General features: G+C 42.7%; 1 protein-coding gene across 1 annotated transcript; it reads left to right on the top strand.

Annotated features, from left to right (window-relative positions):
* Positions 1 to 289: 289 nt before the first annotated feature.
* Positions 290 to 23880, top strand: ace (angiotensin I converting enzyme (peptidyl-dipeptidase A) 1). Its single transcript, XM_061755313.1, has 25 exons — positions 290 to 741; positions 8406 to 8573; positions 8651 to 8738; positions 10389 to 10532; positions 11876 to 12067; positions 12274 to 12371; positions 13037 to 13206; positions 13400 to 13623; positions 14258 to 14402; positions 15140 to 15238; positions 16570 to 16692; positions 16765 to 16970; positions 17073 to 17209; positions 17284 to 17442; positions 17529 to 17616; positions 17702 to 17845; positions 17935 to 18126; positions 18528 to 18625; positions 19930 to 20102; positions 20191 to 20414; positions 20593 to 20737; positions 20836 to 20934; positions 21157 to 21279; positions 21533 to 21717; positions 23372 to 23880. The coding sequence occupies exons 1-25, from the start codon at positions 520 to 522 to the stop codon at positions 23578 to 23580; spliced, it is 3855 nt and encodes a 1284-aa protein (XP_061611297.1). The 5' UTR covers positions 290 to 519; the 3' UTR covers positions 23581 to 23880.
* The last annotated feature ends 29 nt before the right edge of the window (positions 23881 to 23909 follow it).

The following is a 23909-nucleotide window of genomic DNA, read 5'->3' as shown; positions in this document are numbered from 1 at the left end:
CTGCTCTCTATCCCCTCGCCCCCTTCCATGTCTATGCTCCCCTTTCTCCCCCTCCTCTTCTTCCCTCTGTGAGCAGTGTGTTTGTGTGTGTGTTTGTGCTGCGAGAGGCACCATAGAGCAAAGTATGTCGAGTCCCTTCTCGCGGCCATCAGGGAGGCGCTGAAAAGTCTCTTCTCCGCTCATCTTATCTCCCCGTAGCCCGTGGTATCTCTAGCCGCTCGGATTGGACTCCAGATGCTGATGCTGCCCGGCTGGAAGAGAGACAGACAAGCAAGGCGTCGGTGTGCAGTGTGTTGAGGGTGGGGATTACGTTGAGTGTTGTAAACGGGTGCAAGTGCAGGCTGCAGAGGCGTGTGGGCTGGCTCATGCCGCTACTTTAAAAGACACTTGCTGAGCTTGGTGACCAGTCCTGGCAGAGGAGCCTGAGGCCACAAGTGGAAGGTGTTCTCTTCAATTTTCACATTTTCCTCCCAACTTTTCCCCCCCTCCTATTTACACTTGTGCCGCTGGGCAGCCGACATGGACACGTTTGTGTGGTCGGTTGTGATTGTGCTGCAAGTGGTGCAGCGCTGTGAAGCTCTGCCAGCGAGCTGGCAGCCAGGGGAATATTCCAACACGCCGGCTGACGCGCTGAAGTTCCTCGCCGACTACAACAGCACCGCCGAAGAGGTTTTATTCTTCAGCGTGTTGGCCAGCTGGAACTACAACACCAACTTGACAGAGTACAACTCTCAACTTCAGGTAAGAATATCCAATCACCAGTTGTAGTGTTTGACTGCCAATATTGTACACTCCAGTGCATGCAAACTGACCACGGCTCAATTATGAGAATTATATGCAGCCAAGCCAGCTTGGACGCACATGAAGGAATACGTGTGCCGCAACAAGCTTTTACAGTTATTAACAGATGGTTCGTTTTTGCTGCAGCAGCTTTTTAAAGGCAAGTCATGACATCAAAGATAGAATCCAGTGATTTGCCCTCACATAGTGTCCAAGGAAGATTTCCGTTCAGGAGCAGAGGCACGCACCAATGAAACCAAAGAGTTGCCAAGAAAGATTTGAATGGTCAAATGAAAAATTATAATAGTAATAATAATAATAATAATAAGGACTTACTCTGAGGCTTTTATTGTGATGTCCGTGCTTGTACAGCTGTCACAACAGGAATTCTCTATAACATCCAGGATTGGAGAACAGGTGGAGATGCAGGCCCCCGCTGTGCCCGAGGCAACAGGGTCAGGCGGCAGAATGTGTCCAGCTCTTCTCCATGAACTGGAAAGTAGAATGGATCATAAAGTGGGATACAGGGCCCATTTGGAAACTGCAATAAACTGCAGTTATGTAGATTACAAACATGGAGACTCATCAATGAAAGAGTGTCGCGGCTGCAGCATCGGAGATTTGAAGGATTTGGTTTCAGGGCAAATGAGGTTCCGCTTGGCATCTGAATAAAAGCCATTAACAGGAAACAAATAGATGACAGTGGACATCAATGAAGGGCTTCAGGGCTCAAAAATAGAACTGCAGTACAATGGACCTACAAAGATTATTGTAATAGCGTTAGTTGATTGGCCGTTTACATCTTTGCATTGGGTGCTTTTCCACAGAGATTATACGGTAGGTTTTATGGAGTATTTTCCTGTGGCAAAAATCAACAACAACAACCTTACGGTTCACGCTTCGCGGTCCCTCTATAGCGCAGATTTTCTTTTGTAAATCTTATTACAGTTATTACTCGATTTGTTTTGATACTGTGTACAATATTTTTTTGTTATCCATTACTCTTGGTCTCTCTCAATGTATGTGTTCTATGTTTAAATATGTTTGTAGTGTTTTAAAAGTATGTTTAAAGACAAAATTAATTTAAGAGCTGTAAATGTGATTGCTGGGGTGGTCTGGAAACAAAAACCCAACAATGGAGGGGTAATAATCTAAGGTAATTGCGTTCATTTATCTAAAATACCGGCGAGACACAAACTCCAAATGGGTGTGAAGCTTAGTTGACTAAATAGTTGACTGATTACAACATAAACGCACCAGCCACTTCGTTAGGTACGCCTCAAGAATGTAATGAGAGTCATTACAAGTGCTGTATTCTGCCTTTAAGACAATTATTAATTTAAAAATTCAATATACTACACACTGCATTATAAGATACAGTAGTACATAGGTTCCTTATTTTGAAAAAGTCAAAATATTAGAAACAACTCTCAGTATGCTCCAGTGCAGTCCACCACAACTCTAAAGTGTAACCCATCCATCCATCCATTTTCTGAGCCGCTGCTCCTCACAAGGGTCGCGGGAGTGCTGGAGCCTATCCCAGCTATCATCGGGCAGGAGGCGGGGTACACCCTGACCTGGTTGCCAGCCAATCGCAGGGCACATATAAACAAACAACCATTCGCACTCACATTCACACCTACGGGCAATTTTAAGAGTCTTCAATTAACCTACCATGCATGTTTTTGGGATGTGGGAGGAAACCGGAGTACCCGGAGAAAACCCACGCAGGCACGGGGAGAACATGCAAACTCCACACAGGCGGGGCCAGGGATTAAACCCCAATCCTCAGAACTGTGAGGTAGACGCTCTAACCAGTCAGCTACCGTGCCGCCTAAGTGTAACCCTAATTATTAATATATTATTATACGGTGGTGCCTTAAGATACGAGTGACTCAACTCAACTCACTTCACAGCATGCAGCAGTTTGGCAGATAGTGAACAATTCTTAAAAAAAAGAGGCTTAAGAGTTATTCTTTGCAACTCCCAGTTGAAGTTTACTTTTCACACAAAACATAAAAACAAAGACAATTACCTCCACATTATGTATTTAAAGGTCCCATAGTTTACCAAACCAACTTTTTTCTAGTATTTGGGATGTTTTATGGCTCTATGGTGCCTCAGTAAACATGTGAAATATGAGCTAAAATTGTCCACACATTCCTCAGTACCAGTTTTCTGCCGAAACGCCTGAAATCAGGTCATTTGAATTTCTCGAGCTTATCTACGTCACTAGCGAAGATAACCGCCTACCTCTCCGCCCCGAGCCAGCGGTGTCAACATAACAAACGTGTGCTCTCACAAGTGGGTCTTCTACAGGGAACCAACCAATCAGAGGAAAGGGGGCGGTCTTAGCCAAATATGGACAAATGGATACAAAACTGGGTCAAACAGAAGTAGCTGTCAAAGGGGCCTTTTCTGGACACTCGTATGACAAAACCAAGGTGTTATTAAAATGAAATTGACACTTTTATACTAAGTCCATGTTAGCGAGTCACTCTATAGAGGCCTTCTTCTTTTCCTTTCGGCTTGTCCCCTTAGGGGTCGCCACAGCGCGTCATCCTTTTCCATGAGAGCCTATCTCCTGCATCCTCCTCTCGAACAGCAACTGCCAACATGTCTTCCCTCACGACATCCATCAACTTTCTCTTTGGTCTTCCTCTAGCTCTCTTGCCTGGCAGCTCCATCCTCATCATCCTTCTACCAATATACTCACTCTCTCTCCTCTGGACGTGTCCAAACCATTGAAGTCTGCTCTCTCTAACTTTGTCTCCAAAACATCGAACCTTGGCTGTCCCTCTGATGAGCTCAATTCTAATTTTATCCAACCTGGTCACTCCGAGAGCGAACCTCAACATCTTCATTTCCGCCACCTCCAGCTCTGCTTCCTGTTTTCTCTTCAGTGCCACTGTCTCTAATCCATACATCATGGCTGGCCTCACCACTGTTTGATAAACTTTGCCCTTCATCCTAGCAGAGACTCTTCTGTCACATAACACACCTGACACCTTCCTCCACCCGTTCCAACCTGCTTGGACCCGTTTCTTCACTTCCTGACCACACTCACCATTGCTCTGGACGGTTGACCCCAAGTATTTCCTCTACCCTTGACATCTCTTCTCCCTGTAGCCTCATTCTTCCCCCACCACCCCTCTCATTCATGCACATATATTCTGTTTTACTTCGGCTAATCTTCATTCCTCTTCTTTCCAGTGCATGCCTCCATCTTTCTAACTGTTCCTCCAGCTGCTCCCTGCTTTCACTGCAGATCACAATGTCATCTGCAAACATCATGGTCCACGGGGATTCCAGTCTAACCTCATCTGTCAGCCTATCCATCACCACTGCAAAAAGGAAGGGGCTCAGGGCTGATCCCTGATGCAGTCCCACGTCCACCTTAAATTCTTCTGTCACCCCGACAGCACACCGTCACCGCTGTTCTGCTGCCCTCGTACATGTCCTGTATTATTCTAACATACTTCTCTGCCACTCCAGACTTCCGCATGCAGTACCACAGTTCCTCTCTGGGTACTCTGTCATAGGCTTTCTCTAGATCTACAAAGACACAATGTAGCTCCTTCTGACCTTCTCTGTACTTTTCCATCAACATCCTCAAGGCAAATAATGCATCTGTGGTACTCTTTCTAGGCATGAAACCATACTGTTGCTCGCAAATACTCACTTCTGTCCTGAGTCTAGCCTCCACTACTCTTTCCCATAACTTCATTGTGTGGCTCATCAACTTTATTCCTCTATAGTTGCCACAGCTCTGCACATCACCTTTGTTCTTAAAAATGGGCACCAGTACACTTTTCCTCCATTCCTCAGGCATCTTCTCACGCACTAGAATTCTATTGAACAAGCTGGTCAAAAACTCCACAGCCACCTCTCCTAGATGCTTCCATACCTCCACAGGAATGTCATCAGGACCAACTGCCTTTCCATTTTTCATTCTCTTTAATGCCTTTCTAACTTCCCCCTTACTAATCATTGCCACTTCCTGGTCCACCACACTTGCCTCTTCTACTCTCCCTTCTCTATCATTTTCCTCATTCATCAACTCCTCGAAGTATTCTTTCCATCTACCTAGCACACTGCTGGCACCAGTCAACATATTTCCATCTCTATCCTTAATCACCCTAACCTGCTGCACATCCTTCCCATCTCTATCCCTCTGTCTGGCCAGCCTGTATAGATCCTTTTCTCCTTCTTTAGTGTCCAACCTGCCATACATGTCATCATATGCCTCTTGTTTTGCCTTTGCCACCTCTACCTTTGCCCTGTGTCGCATCTCAATGTATTCCTTTCGCCTCTCCTCGGTCCTCTCAGTGTCCCACTTCTTCTTAGCTAACCGTTTTCCTTGTATGATTTCCTGTACTGTGAGGTTCCACCACCAAGTCTCCTTCTTTCCTTTCCTGCCAGAAGATACACCAAGTACTCTTCTGCCTGCTTCTCTGATCACCTTGGCTGCAGTGGTCCAGTCTTCTGGAAGCTCTTCCCGTCCACCGAGAGCCTGTATCACCTTTTCCCGAAAAGCTGCACAACACTCGTCCTGTCTCAGCTTCCACCACATGGTTCTCTTCTCTGCCTTTGTCTTCCTAATTTTCCTCCCCACCACCAGAGTCATCTTACACACCACCATCCTATGCTGTCTAGCCACACTCTCCCCTACCACTACCTTACAGTTGGTAACCTCCTTCAGATTACATCGTCTGCACAAGATGTAATCCACCTGTGTGCTTCTACCTCCGCTCTTGTAGGTCACCCTATGTTCGTGCCTCTTCTGGAAAAAAGTGTTCACTACAGCCATTTGCATCCTTGTTGCAAAGTCTACCACCATCTGTCCCTCCAAGTTCCTTTCCTGGATACCGTACTTACCCATCACTTCTTCATCACCCTTATTACCTTCACCAACATGTCCATTACAATCTGCACCAATTACGACTCTCTCTCTGTCTGGGATGCTCAGAACTACATCATATAGCTCCTTCCAGAATTTCTCTTTCACCTCTAGGTCACATCCTACCTGTGGGGCATAGCCACTAATCACATTACACATAACACCCTCAATTTCAAATTTCAGCCTCATCACTCGATCTGATACTCTTTTCACCTCCAAGACATTCTTAGCCAACTCTTCTTTTAAAATAACCCCAACTCCATTTCTCTTCCCATCTACACCATGGTAAAATAATTTAAACCCTGCCCCTAAACTTCTAGCCTTACTGCCTTTCCACCTGGTCTCCTGGACACACAATATATCAACCTTTCTCCTAATCATCATGTCAACCAACTCCCGAGATTTTCCTGTCATAGTCCCAACATTCAAAGTCCCCACATTCAGTTCTAGGCTCTGTGTTTTCCTCTTCTCTTTCTGCCGAAGAACCCGCTTTCCACCTCTTCTTCTTCTTCTTCTTTGACTTCGACTTCGACCCACAGTAGCTGAATTTCCAACAGCGCCCTGCAGGATGACGGCGCCGGTGGCGGACGTTGTTAACCCGGGCCACGACCGATCCGGTATGGAATTCTTTGGATGAACGCTCATATTTGTTTGGCAAGGTTTTAAGCCGGATGCCCTTCCTGACGCAACCCTCTGCATTTATCCGGGCTTGGGACCGGCCTACAGTTTGCACTGACTTGTGCCCCCCATAGGGCTGCATTTCACTCTATAGAGGCCTAAATAGCCAAAATATGGTACCTTTAAAACGACCACATAGCTTTGTTTTAGTGAAGTACGTTTAGCTAGACGGGCTAACAAATAGCATCGGAGCCACGGTGTTATAATCTTTTAAGCAAACAGTGGCGCAACACATGTAGACAGACAATATAACAATACTCAAAGGCATACAGTATATTATTTATCCTCTGCAAAGAACAAATAATATTGCTGCAGCTTAGCACTGACTGTCTCGATGTTTTTTTTTTGTTTTTTTTTTAGGGAGCCTAGAACAGATTAATGTCATTTCCATTCAATTCAATTATCATTTAGTGTATGACCCTTTGCAGTATATTGTGGTTAAAGAAATACAAATCGGCAAAACCTGCTTCCTTAATCTTTACTGTCCTACCTCGAAAGACAATGTGCTTGTATGGCTGGATAGAGGCCAGCTGAACAAAGGTGATTAAGAAAAAAAGAAAAAAATGGAGGGGAAGCGCACAAAGGTTGGAGTTAAGGCTTCATCTTGGCGTCACTGCTTTTTCCTCCAGCCGTCTGCTGAGAAAACCACAGATAAGAGTGCTCGCAACAGAGCTGGCTGGAAAGAAGCTACAGTCCAGCTTAATCACAGTGTGTGTGCAAATATTTTCCCATTTGTGACCGGCCCAGCCAATGTTTGTCACATTTGACCTTGAGCAAAACATGAGGGGTTGCAACATAGCGAAACATTTCTTTGGCACACAAAAAAAAACCCCGTAAATACAGCATCGGAACGTACAGCGTAATGGTCTTGTGAGAATTAAGGAGGGAATTGAAGCATTGCACCTGCGCAAGCTCCTTGTGCAACACCAATCCAGCCCACAAACATTCTGGACAAGCAGAACTGAAAATGTTATGTTCTGCTATGAAAATATGTTACTATTTTGTAATAAATTCAAAGCGATTAGTGTTAGGGTGATCAGGTCATATTATATCGGAACATGGGGTATCGGCTCAGTTTGTTCGGAAAAATCCTTGCGGGGGATACATTCCAGACCAACCCACTATTCAGTAGATGTAATCCATTTAAAAACACCCAAAATAGTGAATAATAATAATAAATACTCTTATCCCTCCCATATGCATTAAACACATTTAAACTTATTACAACACACGTTTAAACACATTTTAACGTATTTGAACACGTAAAAAAAAAATGCAAGCATAATATGAATCGAAAATACTGTGCTGTCTGTGTGTTAGGTATGTGCCTTTAAGAGGCGGGGCTTGATGGGGTTCCGTGTGAAGTAGGCAAGTCTGCGTGTGAGTGTCTGGATGTGAGCAGTGGTTGACAGCAGCTCCTACGTGAATGTGCTCATTTTGTTTGTGTTTTACTGTTCTCCCAGCATTCAATAAACTGTGGCTCTCCTTTCCCATATGCGAGAGCATGACAGTAAGTGCTTATACTGTAAAAATATAAAAACCATGTCTATAAACCATGGTTTTTTCGCGACAGTCAGACAGATACTTTCCCAAAAAATCTGCAATATTGCTGAGTAAGTCAATCACTGCATATTCGCAGGTCTTGTCATGGATTTTTCAGGGGGAACCAATTTTCCGTTATTTTCAGAAAAATTCACCTAGTTGCTGTTTTTGTACTCAGGCCAAAGCCAGGTCTAATATATAAATATTGCTTTGATGCCATCTTGGGGGATCTTGGCGCTAACCAAGTGAGGAAAGGAGCTTCATTTGGTCAGATCAGAGCCTAAAATTTCTGTCATCATGGAGTGTGAGAATCGCCATGTTTAATTACGGTTGACTTTGGCTTTCGTGTCTCTGTTATGTGGGCTTTTGATGTGCGAGCTGTTTGATTTCTTTATTAAAATATGCTGCGGGCCAGTAAAAAAAAATTGTAGTGGGACAGAAAGGTCTTTTCAAACCCCTTCTGTACTTTATATTATACTGCATCTGTCCCTCCCGGTATGTTTAGGTGAGCGCATCCTTGGAGGAGCAGGCCTTCACTGAGGCCTGGGGGGACAAGGCCAAGCTGGTGTTCACTCGGGAGTTGCTTGACACTCTTGACCCCAAAGATAAGAAACTGATGAGCAAAGTCATGGTCCTCGGATCTGCCAACCTGCCTTCCAAACAAAGAGAAGAGGTTTGTCTGGAATGGTCTCGATTCATCTCTCCTGTCACTGCTAAAAGAATGACCTCTAATTTCCTGTGTGTGTGCAGTATAACACCATTCTCAGCACCATGGACAGTATTTATTCAACCGCTAAAGTGCATCCGCAGCCTAACGTCTCCTGGAGCCTGGAACCCGGTGAGTAAAATCCGAATGATTGCGGAAAGAAGGTTGTAAAGGGGAGGTTTACGGAGCAAAACCTTGTAAAAGTAACAGGATGTGCAAAGTTACTTCACGGAGGAAGTGTTATGGAGGTGATTGTGAGTGTTGAGTAAAAGCCTGGAACAACAGCAGGCTAATACATTTTAACTATGGAGTGTGTTGGGAACAATGGCCCTGTGTTTTGTTTGCAACATAGTCCAGTGATTCCCAAGCACAATGTGGGAAACAATCCAAATTGCACTTTTTTTTCCCGATTACATTTTTTATGGAAAATATTATTGATTTACGCCAAATAATTTATCCTTGTTGTTACAACTGATCACACTGATTGTATATAAAGGCACAAAAGTTTGAGTCATAGGTATTCGGAAATGAAAAATATAGCATTGCAATATTTACTTTAACTCCATTTTCTATTTAAAACAATTCCTCGTGTGTTTCTATGCCTGTATTATCTTGCCCCCAAGCGGCCAAGACGCACACCAGAAGGAGCAGCACAATGGACGCTTAATTGAGGCAAAAAAAAAAAAAGAGAGAGAGAAAAAGGTGGAAAATGCGGTTGAATTCTTTGCATTCTAATGGATATTGTCACACAAATTTGTGCTATTTCCTTTTGGGGAGACTGGAACGGCTTAATGGCATAGTCATTCATTTGAAGAGGGAAGCATGATTTGAGTCATTATGCTAACATATGTACATCCATCCATCCATCCATTTTCTGAGCCGCTTCTCCTCACTAGGGTCGCGGGCGTGCTGGAGCCTATCCCAGCTGTCATCGGGCAGGAGGCGGGGTACACCCTGAACTGGTTGCCAGCCAATCGCAGGGCACATAGAAACAAACAGCCATTCATGCTCACAGTTATGCCTATGGGCAATTTAGAGTCTCCAATTAATGCATGTTTTTGGGATGTGGGAGGAAACCGGAGTGCCCGGAGAAAACCCACGCAGGCACGGGGAGAACATGCAAACTCCACACAGGCGGGGCCGGGGATTGAACCCGGGTCCTCAGAACTGTGAGGCTGACGCTCTAACCAGTCGGCCACCGTGCCGCCACATATGTACATAAACATAATTATTCAAACATACAAATTACACAGATTCATTTTATGTCAATGGGTGAACAAAAAGATTCCATCAACCCACTATATTGCAGTGAAACTGTTGACGAACACTTAATTTCATTTTTTTTTTTTAAACTATTACCACAGCAAGGACTCATCCTCACAGAAGTGAATTCTTTTGCAAAAAGTTTCAATTTTACAGGCATCAGTCTAATTGAAATGACTTATGAAATTGTGTTTGCCTTGATCACAGTTTTGCATTATTGGCATTCATTACTCAGAAAACCTGTTCACTGTTCAAACAGCAGGCTGGTAAATACCGAACCACTTTTTGACGTATCATTACACCCCTAGCGATAACACATTTACAGTACAGTACTTTTATCATTATAAAGGAGAACAACCATAACTACAAAGTTGCCCTGTGATGAAAACAAGTTTAACAGCCCAGCTTTTCAAAATTTCACTGCTGTATCATGAGTCCGCTTTTGGTCTTTCCTCTTATTACATCCTCATACATTGCTTTTGGAGAAAAAGATAATTGTTTGTGTGTGGTCTTTTGCAGATCTAACGCACATTATGGCGACCTCAAGGAGCTACAAGAAGCTGCTGTACGCTTGGGAGGGCTGGCACAATGAGTCGGGTGTCCCCCTCAAGGGGCACTACCCAAGGTTTGTGGAGCTCAGCAACGAAGCCTCTCGAGCTGATGGTAAGACATTCACACTCAAATACAACAATGCTCATTGTTTTAAAGACTACATGTTGTAAGCCAATATAAGACAAGGCATCCATGGATTTTCTACGGCGCTTGTCCTCATTAGGGTCGTGAGTGACCTGGAGCCCAGCGGACTTTGGCCGAGAGGCGGGGTACACCATGGGCTGGTCACCAGCCAATCACAGGGCACATAAATACATACAACCATTCACTAACATTTACATCTATGGATATTTGAGTCTTTATTGAACCTAACATGCATGTTTTATGGATTGTGGGGGGAAAATATTCACACGGAAACCCAAAACCTTAGAATTGTGAGGCAGATGTGCTTACCACAAAGAAAGCATGCGTTTAACTTTTTGAATAAGACTTGAGGTGCCTCACTAAACGAATGAGAAAAGTTGTTTTAATAAAACATTTGTAAATATAAAAACAGCCATTGACTGGCAACTAGTCCAGGGTGTACGGCGCCTCTCACCTGAATTCAGCTGGGTAGGCTCCAGCTCACCCGTGAGACGGTGTAAGTGGACCCCCGCATATCCACGTTTCAACATCTGCTGATTTTCTTTTATTTTTCAAGCAAGGCCCCGCGGGCTATTTCACTTTTTTTTTTGCACTTATTTGCATTTTTTCTCATGGCAATTATAAGCGAGTGTCAATTATTATTTATGGGTTTTCGCAATTTACTCTCAGGCTTGGTTCCTCTCCCGCATAACTAGGGTCCATTATATACAACATATAATAAGTATAATACACTGTATGCTTAATTTTATTAAATATTATTAATATTTATATAATAAAAATATTATATTGTACAGTATTAGTAACACTATGTTGATATTAATAATAGTTACTTTTGTTAATTATACATATATATATATATATATATATATATATATATATATACATACTGCCGTTCAAATGTCACAATGACCTACCTTTTTTAAAGAAAAGCAGTTTTTCTCTCACGAAGATTAAATTAAATTGATCAGAAATAAAGTCTAGACGTGAATGTGGCATATGAGTAATTCTTTTGTTTTTCAAAAATACAGACACTTCTAAATGCTCCCCATACTTTTGAAAGGGAGTGTATAGCTACAACGATGTGTTTTCATGAAAAACATGAAATTGTCTGGGTTACTCCAAACTTTTGTATGATAGTATATTTATATTATATAGTAAAATTGATTAATTCATTTACTGATCAGTCCAGGATCCTGCCTCTTAGCCAAAATCAGCTGGGATAGGCTCTCACCCGTGACCCTGATAAGAAAATAGATTGAAGGATGGTTAAATATCTGAAAATCGAAATATTTGCTGCTTTTGTTTTGTAGGATTTAAAGACACAGGGGATTATTGGCGCTCTTGGTACGAGACAGACAACTTCCAGGAGGTCATCGAGCAACTGTACCAAACGATCGAACCTCTCTATCAGCGCCTGCACGCCTTCGTGCGCCGACAACTGTACAACCAGTACGGCCCCAAGTACATCAACCTCAGAGGACCGATCCCCGCTCACCTGCTGGGTACGATTATTTTGTATTTTTTTTTACACGTTTCTGGCGATCTGCTTGGAAACAATAACCAACGCACTCCTGCGTCACTTTGTCAGCTTATCTCATGACACTGGATGTTCACGCTTCAAGCAGGCATTTCCTATGGAGCCTGCGAGCCCGCTATCCCATAACAAGGTTGGATTGTTGCTTAAGTGTGTTTTCTTCCTCACCCTCAGGAAACATGTGGGCCCAGACCTGGAACAATATCTACGGCTTGATGATACCGTTTCCTGACAAACCCAACATGGACGTGACTGAAGAAATGGTCAAACAAGTGAGTGAGGGGGGGAGAGTGCAATATTAGGGGACATTATTCAGGAACACCTCTCACACTATAACTGAAATGCTCTCACACACACTTCTGAAACATCCTCAGATGCACTACCGATTTTTCCCCCCACTCACATTCAATACTCAAACCCTTTCACACACAGACACACACACACTAGTGAAATGCTCTCATACCCTCAACTGCAATGTTCTTACATACACTACAGAAATCCTCTCTCACAAGCAATTCAAATAGTCTCTCACAACAGTGAAATAGTCAAACGCTCTCACATGCATGACTGAATTTATTTTGGTCACATACACAGTACAGAAATGCTCTCACACAATACTGAAACACTCGCACACACACAAGTAAAACCTCACCACACAACTAAAATCCTCTCAGTCATCATACTGGAAAACACTCATATAAAATAGCGAAATGCTCTCATACATTATACTGAAAGCTCTCATGTAATATACTCAAATATGTGTTTCAGTCGTGTGTGTGTGTGAGGGTGCTTCAGTATTGTGTATGCGAGGTAATCCAGAATGATGTCCCCGACGGCCCCACGTAGTGGACAGGGAAGACCCAAACCACTCCAAAAATCGATGAATTTAACTGTGATTAGCACTGTTTTTCTGTTTGTTTGTTTTTGCGTTTGACAGGGCTACAACGCTACAACAATGTTCCGTGTTGCAGAGGAGTTCTTCACATCTCTGGGTTTAGCCGAGATGCCTCCAGAATTCTGGGAGGAATCCATGCTGGAGAAACCCGATGATCGAGAGGTGGTGTGTCACGCGTCTGCCTGGGACTTTTACAACCGCAAAGACTTCCGGTAACCCCGCTTTGACTTTGAAAAAAAACTTTTTGGGTCCGTGTAATAACGCAAACCTTATCACAATCAGTGTAAAGAAAGATCGTGGGGCGCAATACCTTTTTTTTGTCAGTCCATATGTTAGCAGGCTTTTCTTTCAAAAGGAACATTTCTACTGATATTTCCATCTCGTTGTCACTGTCTTCTCCTGTAGGATCAAACAGTGCACCACAGTGACAATGGAGCAGCTCTTCACCGTCCACCACGAGATGGGCCACGTGCAGTATTACCTCCAGTACAAGGACCAGCCCGTAGGCTTCCGTCGCGGGGCCAATCCCGGATTTCATGAAGCTATCGGCGACGTACTGTCTCTGTCCGTCTCCACGCCGAAACACCTGAAGACAATCGGGCTGCTGGATTCCGTGACGTCTGACGCTGGTAAAGAGACACGATAGACATTCGGCTCATGAGATGGAAATAGGGCTGTCACAATTGAATTTCCTTAAAATGGATTATCCTATCGATATTTCCTCAAGTACTCCAGTAATCGCTGACGTCCCCCCACCTGTATTTTATTCTCATTTCTGAGGACTGGACCTCTATCCTTAAACTGCATATGTTGGTACTGGGTCTATTTTATAAACTCTGTACACAATTTGACACAACAAAATCAGCCTTTGCTAAACGCTTAGCATTCGCGCTTAGCATTAGCGCACTAGTTTTAGGTTAAAAAAAAAAGCTAACTAGCATTCAGTTCACTCATACACCATGTTATATGTACATAACGCATCGAATAGTGTCTTAAAAATCACTTACAGACGCTCCTCTGTCGCTTTTTGTTTATCAGTGGCCCAACGCAAAGTCCGTCTGCAAAACGGTCCGAGCGAACCATTGATTCCTGCTGCGCAAACATGGTTCCGCGCAGGACTTTTTTCTTTTCTTTCTTTCTTTCTTTTTTTTCCCCCTGCGTCGACCTATTTTTGAAGTCGACTTCGCCGAGTTATTCGATTTTTCCCCCCCTAGCCCTAAATTGAAATATGTTCCACTACACATCCACATTGTGTTCCTCCAGAATCCGACACCAACTACCTGTTAAAGATGGCACTGGGGAAGATAGCCTTCCTTCCTTTTGGCTACCTTATCGACCAATGGAGATGGGGTGTATTTGAGGGCAACACCCCCCCAGAGCGATACAACTCGGAATGGTGGTACCTCAGGTAGGTTTAAGCTTAAAGTTGGCTTTTACTTTCCAAGCCATGTCATGAGTATGAAGCTACAACCTTTGATAGAGAGAAATAGGATTAATACATTTAAGAGAATAGCATCTCTTTCATTGCCGCGGCAACTCCGGAAAACCTACTTCTGAGGTCTTCTTTCGTGGTCGGACCAGCCAGGACACCTCTCATGTTGTAGTAGTCGTAGCATCAGTGTTAAAGTTATTTTTCCAAATTGATTGCAGTACGTGGACAAACTGTACCACACACTCACATAATCACAGCGTATATTTCGGGTTCTATTTTTGTTATATGGGCATTAAATTTTAACATAAAAAAAAAAATAGTTCTGTTTGCGTCATTAGCTTGGGATCTTTAGCTTCTGACTGTTTATTGCTGTCTATGAATACTTATCACAGTGGGTTGAATGCAAATTTAATTTGATAACTCGGTTATTGTTACTGTACTTAAGTAGTATAAGTAGTTAAGTAGTATAAGTACGTAATTGACTGCAGAATTTATTTTTCTCATGACTTTTTACTTTTACTCCGTACATTAGAAATATATCTGTACCATCTCCTCTTTACTTTGTCAAAATGGGCTTGATTACTTCTTGTATGTTTTGCTGTTATTTAAATCATAGCAGAAAGGTAATTTTTATAAACCGAGTAACTTTCCATGACTTTTGTCTTGGTTACATAAGCCATGCGATCCATCTGTTTCTGATTTCTTCTCTTAAGGACAAAATATCAAGGCATCTGCCCACCCACCAAGCGCACCGAGGAGCACTTTGATGCCGGCGCAAAATTCCACATTCCTGGAAACACGCCGTACATCAGGTAGCATCTTGTTTTAAACACAATACTCTTTAATAGTCACAGGGAAGGCAATTAAATTTGTATTGATATGCTGCAACGTGCATCTCGGCTGTCTGATTCATGCATTCATGCTGTCATGCATTCACAGCCCAGCAAGGTAGTACAGTATATATAGTATCACAATTGGCGCCTGTGTTTTTTTTTAGAATGGTACGATTGTGTACACCTTCAAAGATACGCACGAGGCAAGATGGGAATTAACACGAACAATGCATTCGAGATGGGAATGAAGGCGTTATTGTATACTGTGATGGCGGGAATGGGATTTTCAACAATATGAAAGCTTTTTCAATAGCAGGAAACTCGCTGCATGGACACCAGCTGCACTTAGTTAACCACAAAAGAACATGTCAAGTTTTATTCTGACCTTGAGGGGACAATTTTGTTTTGATCCAGGCGGCATGTTGGCGCATGTGGTTAGCCACTGAGTTTGCACATCCACCCTGTTCGCAGACGCGAGTATACTAGTGGTGGGCCGTTAAAATGTCTTCTCTGCTGGCCGAAAGACTGTCAGAAGCACTCACCTACATTTGCAACCTAAATACTAATATTTGTTTGATGAAACTGTAATAATTTATTTGAAACAGTATCCTTTTATTTTGTAGCATTTTGTGTATGTGGATGTTAGATTTTTTTGTCCAATCAGATTTCAGCCTCCATGTGTTGCCATGTCAATTTAATGTGCCCAGTGTCTTCAGAATTAGTAGTGCTGGCGGAAGTAACTTCAACTATATTAGCAATATGACTTTCTTTAACCTATCACATCTCAAATTTGCCTACAAAACCTCTCTCTCATGTTTTCGTCCCCTGATTGGCTGGTTCGAGCAAAACTGTTCGACGTTTAAAAAACATCTGTAGAGATCTGCACACATTAATAAATGTAATAAGCAGGATATTTTTTTTCTTATTTTTTTATGTTTTTGTCATGTTATTCAATAAATATTGATTCTGAACTGCTCCGGCTGATGTTCGTGGCACAATTACGTGCCATGATATTGTGTTTTTGTTCAGCAGTGATTGTTTCTCTAATTTTGATGTGATGTGTGGTGGTATTAAGAGGCGGATTAAGTTGGGCAAATCCCCACTGAATACACTCAATACATTTTAAAATCCTGCATATGTAGTACGGTATGCTTGTAGATTTGCAGGACAATTAATCGGGCACATTGCTATGACAACCGATACGACAATAACTATACAAAATTCTGCTTTGACAAATATTGATATTGTCCGACATTGTAATCTATGTAATTCTTTTCTACGGAATGAAGTCCCAATTTTGTCTTCTACAGGTATTTTGTTAGTTTCATCCTACAGTTCCAGTTCCATGAAAAACTGTGTCAGGCAGCTAATCACATTGGACCCTTGCACACATGCGACATCTACCGCTCTGCAAAAGCGGGTGCTATTTTAAAGTAAGTTTTATATTACGTGGGGTCAAGTTCCGATGAGGTGGCGATGTTAAATAAACAGTCTTTGTTCTCCAGAAAGGTTCTTCAGGCAGGTTCCTCCAAGCCCTGGCCTGTTGTGCTCCAAGAGGCTTTAGGCACTAACATGATGGATGCAGGCGCACTAATGCGATACTTTGAACCCATTATCAAGTGGCTGGATAAACAAAATGTTAATGATGTGCTGGGATGGCCTGACTTCAACTGGGTCCCACCCATTCCTGAGGGCTACCCAGAGGATATTGGTAAGACGTAAACGTAAATCACAGCACCGCACTACATAGGAATGCTTAATGGTAGCCTTCCTACATCCTGCATTGTAACTAATGTTGTCCTTGCCCGTGCAGATAAAAATACAGATGAGCTTGATGCCAAGAATCTTCTGGATGAGTACAACAGTACAGCTGAAGTGGTGTGGAATGCTTATACTGAGGCCTCCTGGGCGTATAACACTGACATCAATGAAGCCAACAAGCAGAAAATGGTCAGAACTTCAACATCAGCACTGCAACACTGTTGACAACCATCAGCTAAATGAAAGTCATTTTTCTTCACCAGCTTCAGGAGAACCTGAACATGTCGGCCCACACTTTGATCTACGGCCAGCGGGCACGGCGGTTCGACACCGCCGACTTCACAGACCCCGCGGTCAAACGCATCGTTAAAAAACTCAGCGACATCGAGAGGGCCGCACTGCCGCAGGCGCAGCTTGAAGAGGTGTGGGGAAGTTTCTTTGCGCCACTCACAAAAAGCTACTGCTAAATAGGCTTTAGCTTAGCAAATGTTGATCTTCACTATTTTAGTACAACAATATCCTGTCCAACATGGAGACCAAATACAGCGTGGCAGAGGTCTGCAGAGAAAATGGCCAATGCCACCCACTGGATCCTGGTAAGAACTAAAAATCATACAGTACATCGTGACATCTGTGACTTATTAGTTTTGAGCCATAGTGACCGCGTTATGTATGTTTCAGACCTTCAGAAGATCATGGCAGAGTCCAGAGATTATGATGAACTGTTATTTGCCTGGAAGGGCTGGCGAGATGCAGCCGGCAAAGTACTTCGCTCAGACTACAAGACATACGTCGAACTGGCCAACCAAGCTGCCAGACTCAACGGTATGACCCGAAAAATCTTTTGGATCTCAAATTACGCGCATGACTATATTCAGGATATGATAGTTATAGCAATCTACTCTTCTTTATAGGTCACAGCGACAATGGCGCTCTCTGGCGCTCTCTGTATGAAACGCCGACCTTTGAGGAGGACCTGGAAAGTCTTTGGAAGGAGCTGGAGCCGCTCTACCTGAACGTGCACTCCTACGTTCGCAGGGGTCTGTACAAAAAGTACGGTCCAAAGCGCATCAACCTCAGGGGACCCATACCTGCTCACTTGCTGGGTGAGTCAGTACAGACGTTTGGAATAAAGTTCCCAATAGTCAGCTGCCTTCAATATTTGGCACTGTGGAAATGTTTCTTTGATTTGATCAGCCTTTTATAACATCACTCAAAACCACAAGCCAGTCAGTACTTCACTTTGGAATTCACACACACACACACTCCAGCCAAAATGTTTCTTTTGTGTGGTAGCATACCCCACTAATATTCTACAGCTGGGTGCAGATGCCTTTGGAAATGGGAAGGATTTAATTTTCTTTCAAAAGCGTCAAGCGTAAAATTGTGTGTGACACTTCAACACGGTTAGGAATTAAACTTGTCCTCCAAGAATTTAGCTTGTTAAATAAACACAACAGAGCAGAAGTGAATTCTCACAGTAAAATCACGTCTTTTGTGGCCTCAGGCAACATGTGGGCGCAGACGTGGTCTGGCATCATGGACCTGGTCATGCCTTATCCACACGCCACGCAAGTTGATGCCACGCCGGCGATGGTGGCAAAGGTGAATGCACTACATCCAATCTTATAGCAGGTTAAGATTTAGTCACGGAAATAAAATGATGAGCGGTATAATCAAGACGCAGTAAACAAAATCATAATATGAATTACAGTAGTAAATGGATATCATGAAAAGTTGTAATGTTATAGGATTAAAGACATGTTTTCCAGAAAAGAAATTCGAGTACAAGGAGAATAAAATCTGAATTTGAAGTGAATGACAGGTTAATCCAAATTCTAGCCGCAGTCTTTATCATATGTTCCTCTGCTAATAATAATATTTGTTAAAAATACTCAAGAATAGACACAAACATTTATTGTTGGTGCACTGAAAAAACAATTACTTACTTTGGACATGGACAGTACATTAGTTGCACATGATTCAAATGTGGTATACTTACGTACTTAAATTCTAATTATTCCTGTGAAATTATGGTTGCGAGTAATATGAATTTATTATCGTATAATTCCAATTTTTTTCTCTTTTGCTATACAGTATTTGTAAAAATGTAACTTTTGAACATAATTACTCAACCTAATTGTGATTTATGTTCTCCTAAAATGCTGACTTTTTCCATTGCATTTCAACTTTATTCCAGTAAAATTATGACTTCACTCTCATTGCAATGTGACTACATGACTTTATTCTTGTACATTCCTGACCTATTTTTATTCACTGATTTCTTGTACTACTAAAGTACATTGATCATGTAACATTAAGGCTTTTTATGGAAATTACACACCTGTTTTCATAAAATGACAACTTTATTTGGTATCAGTCTATTTATCTTTTTGTTTAAATATACCTTCATAAGGATAGGTCTACAAAATGAATTATGTTTGGACTTGATGTAAACAGCAATGCTATAATAGTACTCTGCCAAGGTTGACCTGTAAACAAAAGGGGGGGAAAAAATGATCCGTAGCCCTGTACTTGTGTTGGTTCGTTTGTCCTTGTGTGCGCAGGCTACCTTGTGAATCAAGGAGAACGATAGGAATTGTTAGGAGTAGACAACCGGGCCGTTACCGTACTAGGACGTGAGATCATCGTGACTGAAATGCTGAAAATAAACTCCGGGAGTCACATTTCATGTGGGTTTGCACCAAAATGTAATAAACAAATGGCCTTCAAGGCATTAGTTCTGAACTTTGCGCTTGGTAGAGGTAATGAGGGAATTAATGTGTACAATATTAGTTAAGTATGTGATGGAAAACGCTTTCCATTTTAGAGCACATATTAAGATTTAACATCTTCACTAATATGGTTTCTTTATTATTATTATTTTTTTTTTTTTTACCTCCATCAAGGGTTGGAATGCCAAACGAATGTTCCAGGAATCAGACAACTTTTTCACCTCTCTGGGGCTGCTGCCTATGCCAAAAGAGTTCTGGGACAAATCCATGCTGGAGAAGCCCACCGACGGCCGCCAAGTGGTCTGTCACGCCTCCGCATGGGACTTCTATAACAGAAAAGACTTCAGGTTCACCACCATTTTTTCCTACGTTGAACAGATTATGTTTGAAAATGTTTTTGCAATGTGTCTAAATGGCATCGCACGTAATATGCAGAATCAAACAGTGCACTGTTGTGACCATGGACGACTTGATCACCGTCCACCACGAGATGGGCCACATCCAGTACTTCCTGCAGTACAAAGATCAGCCCGTGGCGTTCCGTGAAGGCGCCAACCCTGGCTTCCACGAGGCCATCGGCGATGTTCTGGCCTTGTCTGTGTCCACACCCAAACATCTGAAGAGCATCGGCCTCCTGGACAAAGTGGAGAACAATCACGGTGAGTATCTGCACACACACACACACACACACATGGCTGACATGACTCCTACCCGGAAGGTATACTGTATGTCAGGCTGGTGATTTGGTATCAGTGCGTGCAGTAATGGACAATTTTCACCAGTACCGATTCTGTATGTGTGCATCCCTAGTTATAACTCCTTCTTTTGACGTTTCAGAGAGTGACATCAACTTCCTGATGAACATGGCGCTTGATAAAATCGCCTTCCTACCTTTTGGCTACCTGATGGACCAGTGGAGGTGGAAGGTGTTTGATGGACGCATCCCGCCGTCTGAGTACAATAAAGAGTGGTGGAACCTCAGGTAAAGAGAACACCCAAGAGTTAAGAGATTGGGAAGTGGACCGCAGTTTGAGAACCACTGAGAAACATAAATGGATTCATTGGTTCTTTTAAATGCAGAATGAAGTACCAGGGCCTGTGTTCGCCCGTCACCCGCACCGAGGAGGACTTCGACCCAGGTGCAAAGTTCCACATCCCCGCCAACGTTCCCTATGTGAGGTGAGTGCTGTTGTTTCAGGGGAACAAACAACACATCTGATAATTAATCACTAATGAACTGAGACTGTACAAACACCTGCACTGTGATTAGATAAGATAAATAAGGCGACATGAACAGTAGATGACAATGTTCTTCACGTGTCCCAATCAGATGCAGTCATCATCATGAGTTGGTTTAGCAAGCACATTTATGACACAGATATTATATTTATCACCCCTCAGGTATTTTGTAAGCTTCATTATCCAGTTTCAGTTCCACAAGGCCCTTTGCGACGCCGCCAAGCATGTGGGGCCCCTGCACACATGTGACATTTACAAATCCAAGGAGGCTGGGAAGCTGCTGGGGTGAGTGCGCACGACAAACATGAGTGGAGATCATAAATTAACAAGTCACGTGTGAGACAATATCACCATAAAGTGCCTTTGAGACTTGGCCATTTCGCAGAAAAGGTTTTCCCATTGAACTTCATATTCATTGCATGTAGATGTTATGCTGTTACATTTTATGTGACGACTGAGTGATTCTGATGAGGACACCAGAGTCGCTTTACAGTGCTATTATCTCGCGTGTCTTTTGACCCCCTGCCTGTGTCTGCAGAGACGTGATGAAGTTGGGCTTCAGCAAGCCCTGGCCCGAGGCCATGACCATGATCACAGGCCAGCCCAAAATGAGCGCTGAGCCTCTTATGGAGTACTTCGAACCTCTTACTAAATGGCTGGAGGAAGAGAACGGCAAGAACAAGGATATCCGCGGGTGGCCAGATTACGACTGGAGGCCTTTGAGTAAGTCTTGCATATTCCTGCGTTTAAAGAAGTTCAAGAGTGAGCACAACATAAGGGAGGCACATCTCCGAGTTAATCTCCTTCCAAGAGGAAATACTAAAAGTATTCACTGGAAGACCTCCTTTTTTTCAGTTTACAGTGAAATCTTTCCACTGCTGCTTGTTTTCCTGATGAGATCCTGTTGAAAGGATTTGAACAGATTAGATTGATGAGAGTGAAAGAGAGAGCCAGGGAGCGACAACAGCAGCTGTTGTTTGGAAATGCACGCGCGCGCGCGCACACACACGCGCACACGCGCACACACACACACACAGTTTGAGTTTGGTCAACACACACCCAAATGCATTATTACCTTGCCTTTCACACTTTGCATGGCAAAGGTACTCAAAATATTAGCCATTTAGAATGCTTGCCCCAATTGTGTGTAGGTTGTCTAACTTTTTACTCATTTAGCATCTTACGTTTACTACAAAATGTTGTGATGCCCTCTTGTGGAGGATTTGCATTTTTTTTTTAATTCTCCTCGTTAGAGATTACATTACATTAAAGAGGGACTCAACTTTTTTTTTTTTTTTTTTTTGCAAGAATACCTGGTATGTGCTCACACTATTCTAAACACAGTATTCTGATTACTACTGCGTTCGTGAAGTAAGAATCAAACAGATTATTTAATCAATTTTCTTTCATTTTGGTGGGCCGCCGTGTTGGCAATATCGCCCTCTGCTGTCCAACGAAATTAACATCACAACGTCTCTCGCGCTTGCGTTGCAAATGTTACCAACGTTACCAAACCCCGAAACCTGACAGCGGACTCCCCGTGTATGATGCGATAACAAACAGAACTACAAGCTGATGACATGATAGTTTTTCCAACATTTTATCAAGTTTGGTTTCAAACCAACATGTAATGAATTTGCAATTTGGATTTTTTTGCTTTGACTTGTGAGCAAATATTTGAGATACGAGCGCCGTATGGTGGCAGTGACTCAACTCACTTCGCAACAAGAAGCAATTTAGCAGATAGTACCCAATTACTCAAAAAAAGAGGCTTCAAACTCTTTAATGTCATTTCCAAGTGAAGGTCACTCTCAAACTAAAACAACCACATAGGTAGCGTTGGCTTGAGTCTGCTTAGCTTAATGCTAACGAATGATGCAAAAAGCCATAGATAGGCTAATGAATAGCATTTGTGTGGCGATGATATAACGCTTTAAGCGACGGATATTTGAACACAAATGTTGCATCAACACGCAGACAGACAATATACTCACAGGTAAGTATTCTTTATATGCTGCAAAGAAAAACTAATATCACTGCAGCTTACTGAGTCAGTTGCAGTAGTTGTGAAACTCTTCGTTTGTATCTGAATGACTGTACTATACTGCCCCCAGTGGTCAAGTCGGGTTAGGGTTGGGGGGGCTGGAACAGATTAATGGCAATGGCATTCAATGGTGAAAGATGCTTTGAGAGACACGTGATCAAGTCGCATCTCGAGGCACCACAACATTCCTATTAATTGTCACGGGTCATGTCCTGGTATTTTTGCAACCCCAGCGGTGCATAGACCAAAATCAATCATCAATAAATGTGTAAAATGAACGGAAATCCTTCCTGACAAAGACCACAGCTGAAGCTTACTTATTGTTCCTTGCAGGTCCACCAGGTGAGCCTGAGGTTGAGAGCAACACTGTGGACTTCCTGGGAATGAACGTGGACAGTGCAGCCGCTATTGCGGGCCAGTGGGTCCTGCTGGGCCTGGGCCTGGTCCTGTTGGTTGCCACCATCCTTCTCGCCAACAGACACAGGAAGTCAAAGAGGTCCAAAAGGTCGTTATCAACGATAGAGCTCAAGGAAAAAGACTAAATGGCAACTGCAGCTTGCACAACCCTAATGTGAATCTCAGTGTTTTGTCATTCTGTACAGTGCATCTGATCACATTTGTTTTTACAGTATTTGTTTTGGTCTGCCTCCCTATTAAGTCGTGTATATTTATTGTATACACCCATTATATTTTTGCCTATGCAAAAAAAATAAAATAAATAAACATTGCAATTTTGTAATTTATTTGTAACAGGGAGGAAATATTTGTAAAGTCATTGATTGTGTAAGGATTTTTGATTTTGTTTCTTATTTCTACAATAAAAAAAATGTAAAAATGTCTAACTTTTGCATGAGACATCATCAAACATTTG

This window comes from Phyllopteryx taeniolatus, chromosome 19 (assembly GCF_024500385.1).
Source record: "Phyllopteryx taeniolatus isolate TA_2022b chromosome 19, UOR_Ptae_1.2, whole genome shotgun sequence".
Classification (NCBI taxonomy): domain Eukaryota; kingdom Metazoa; phylum Chordata; class Actinopteri; order Syngnathiformes; family Syngnathidae; genus Phyllopteryx; species Phyllopteryx taeniolatus.
The sequence above is the reverse complement of the archived record's forward strand: the minus strand, read 5'-3'. Positions and strand labels throughout refer to the sequence as shown.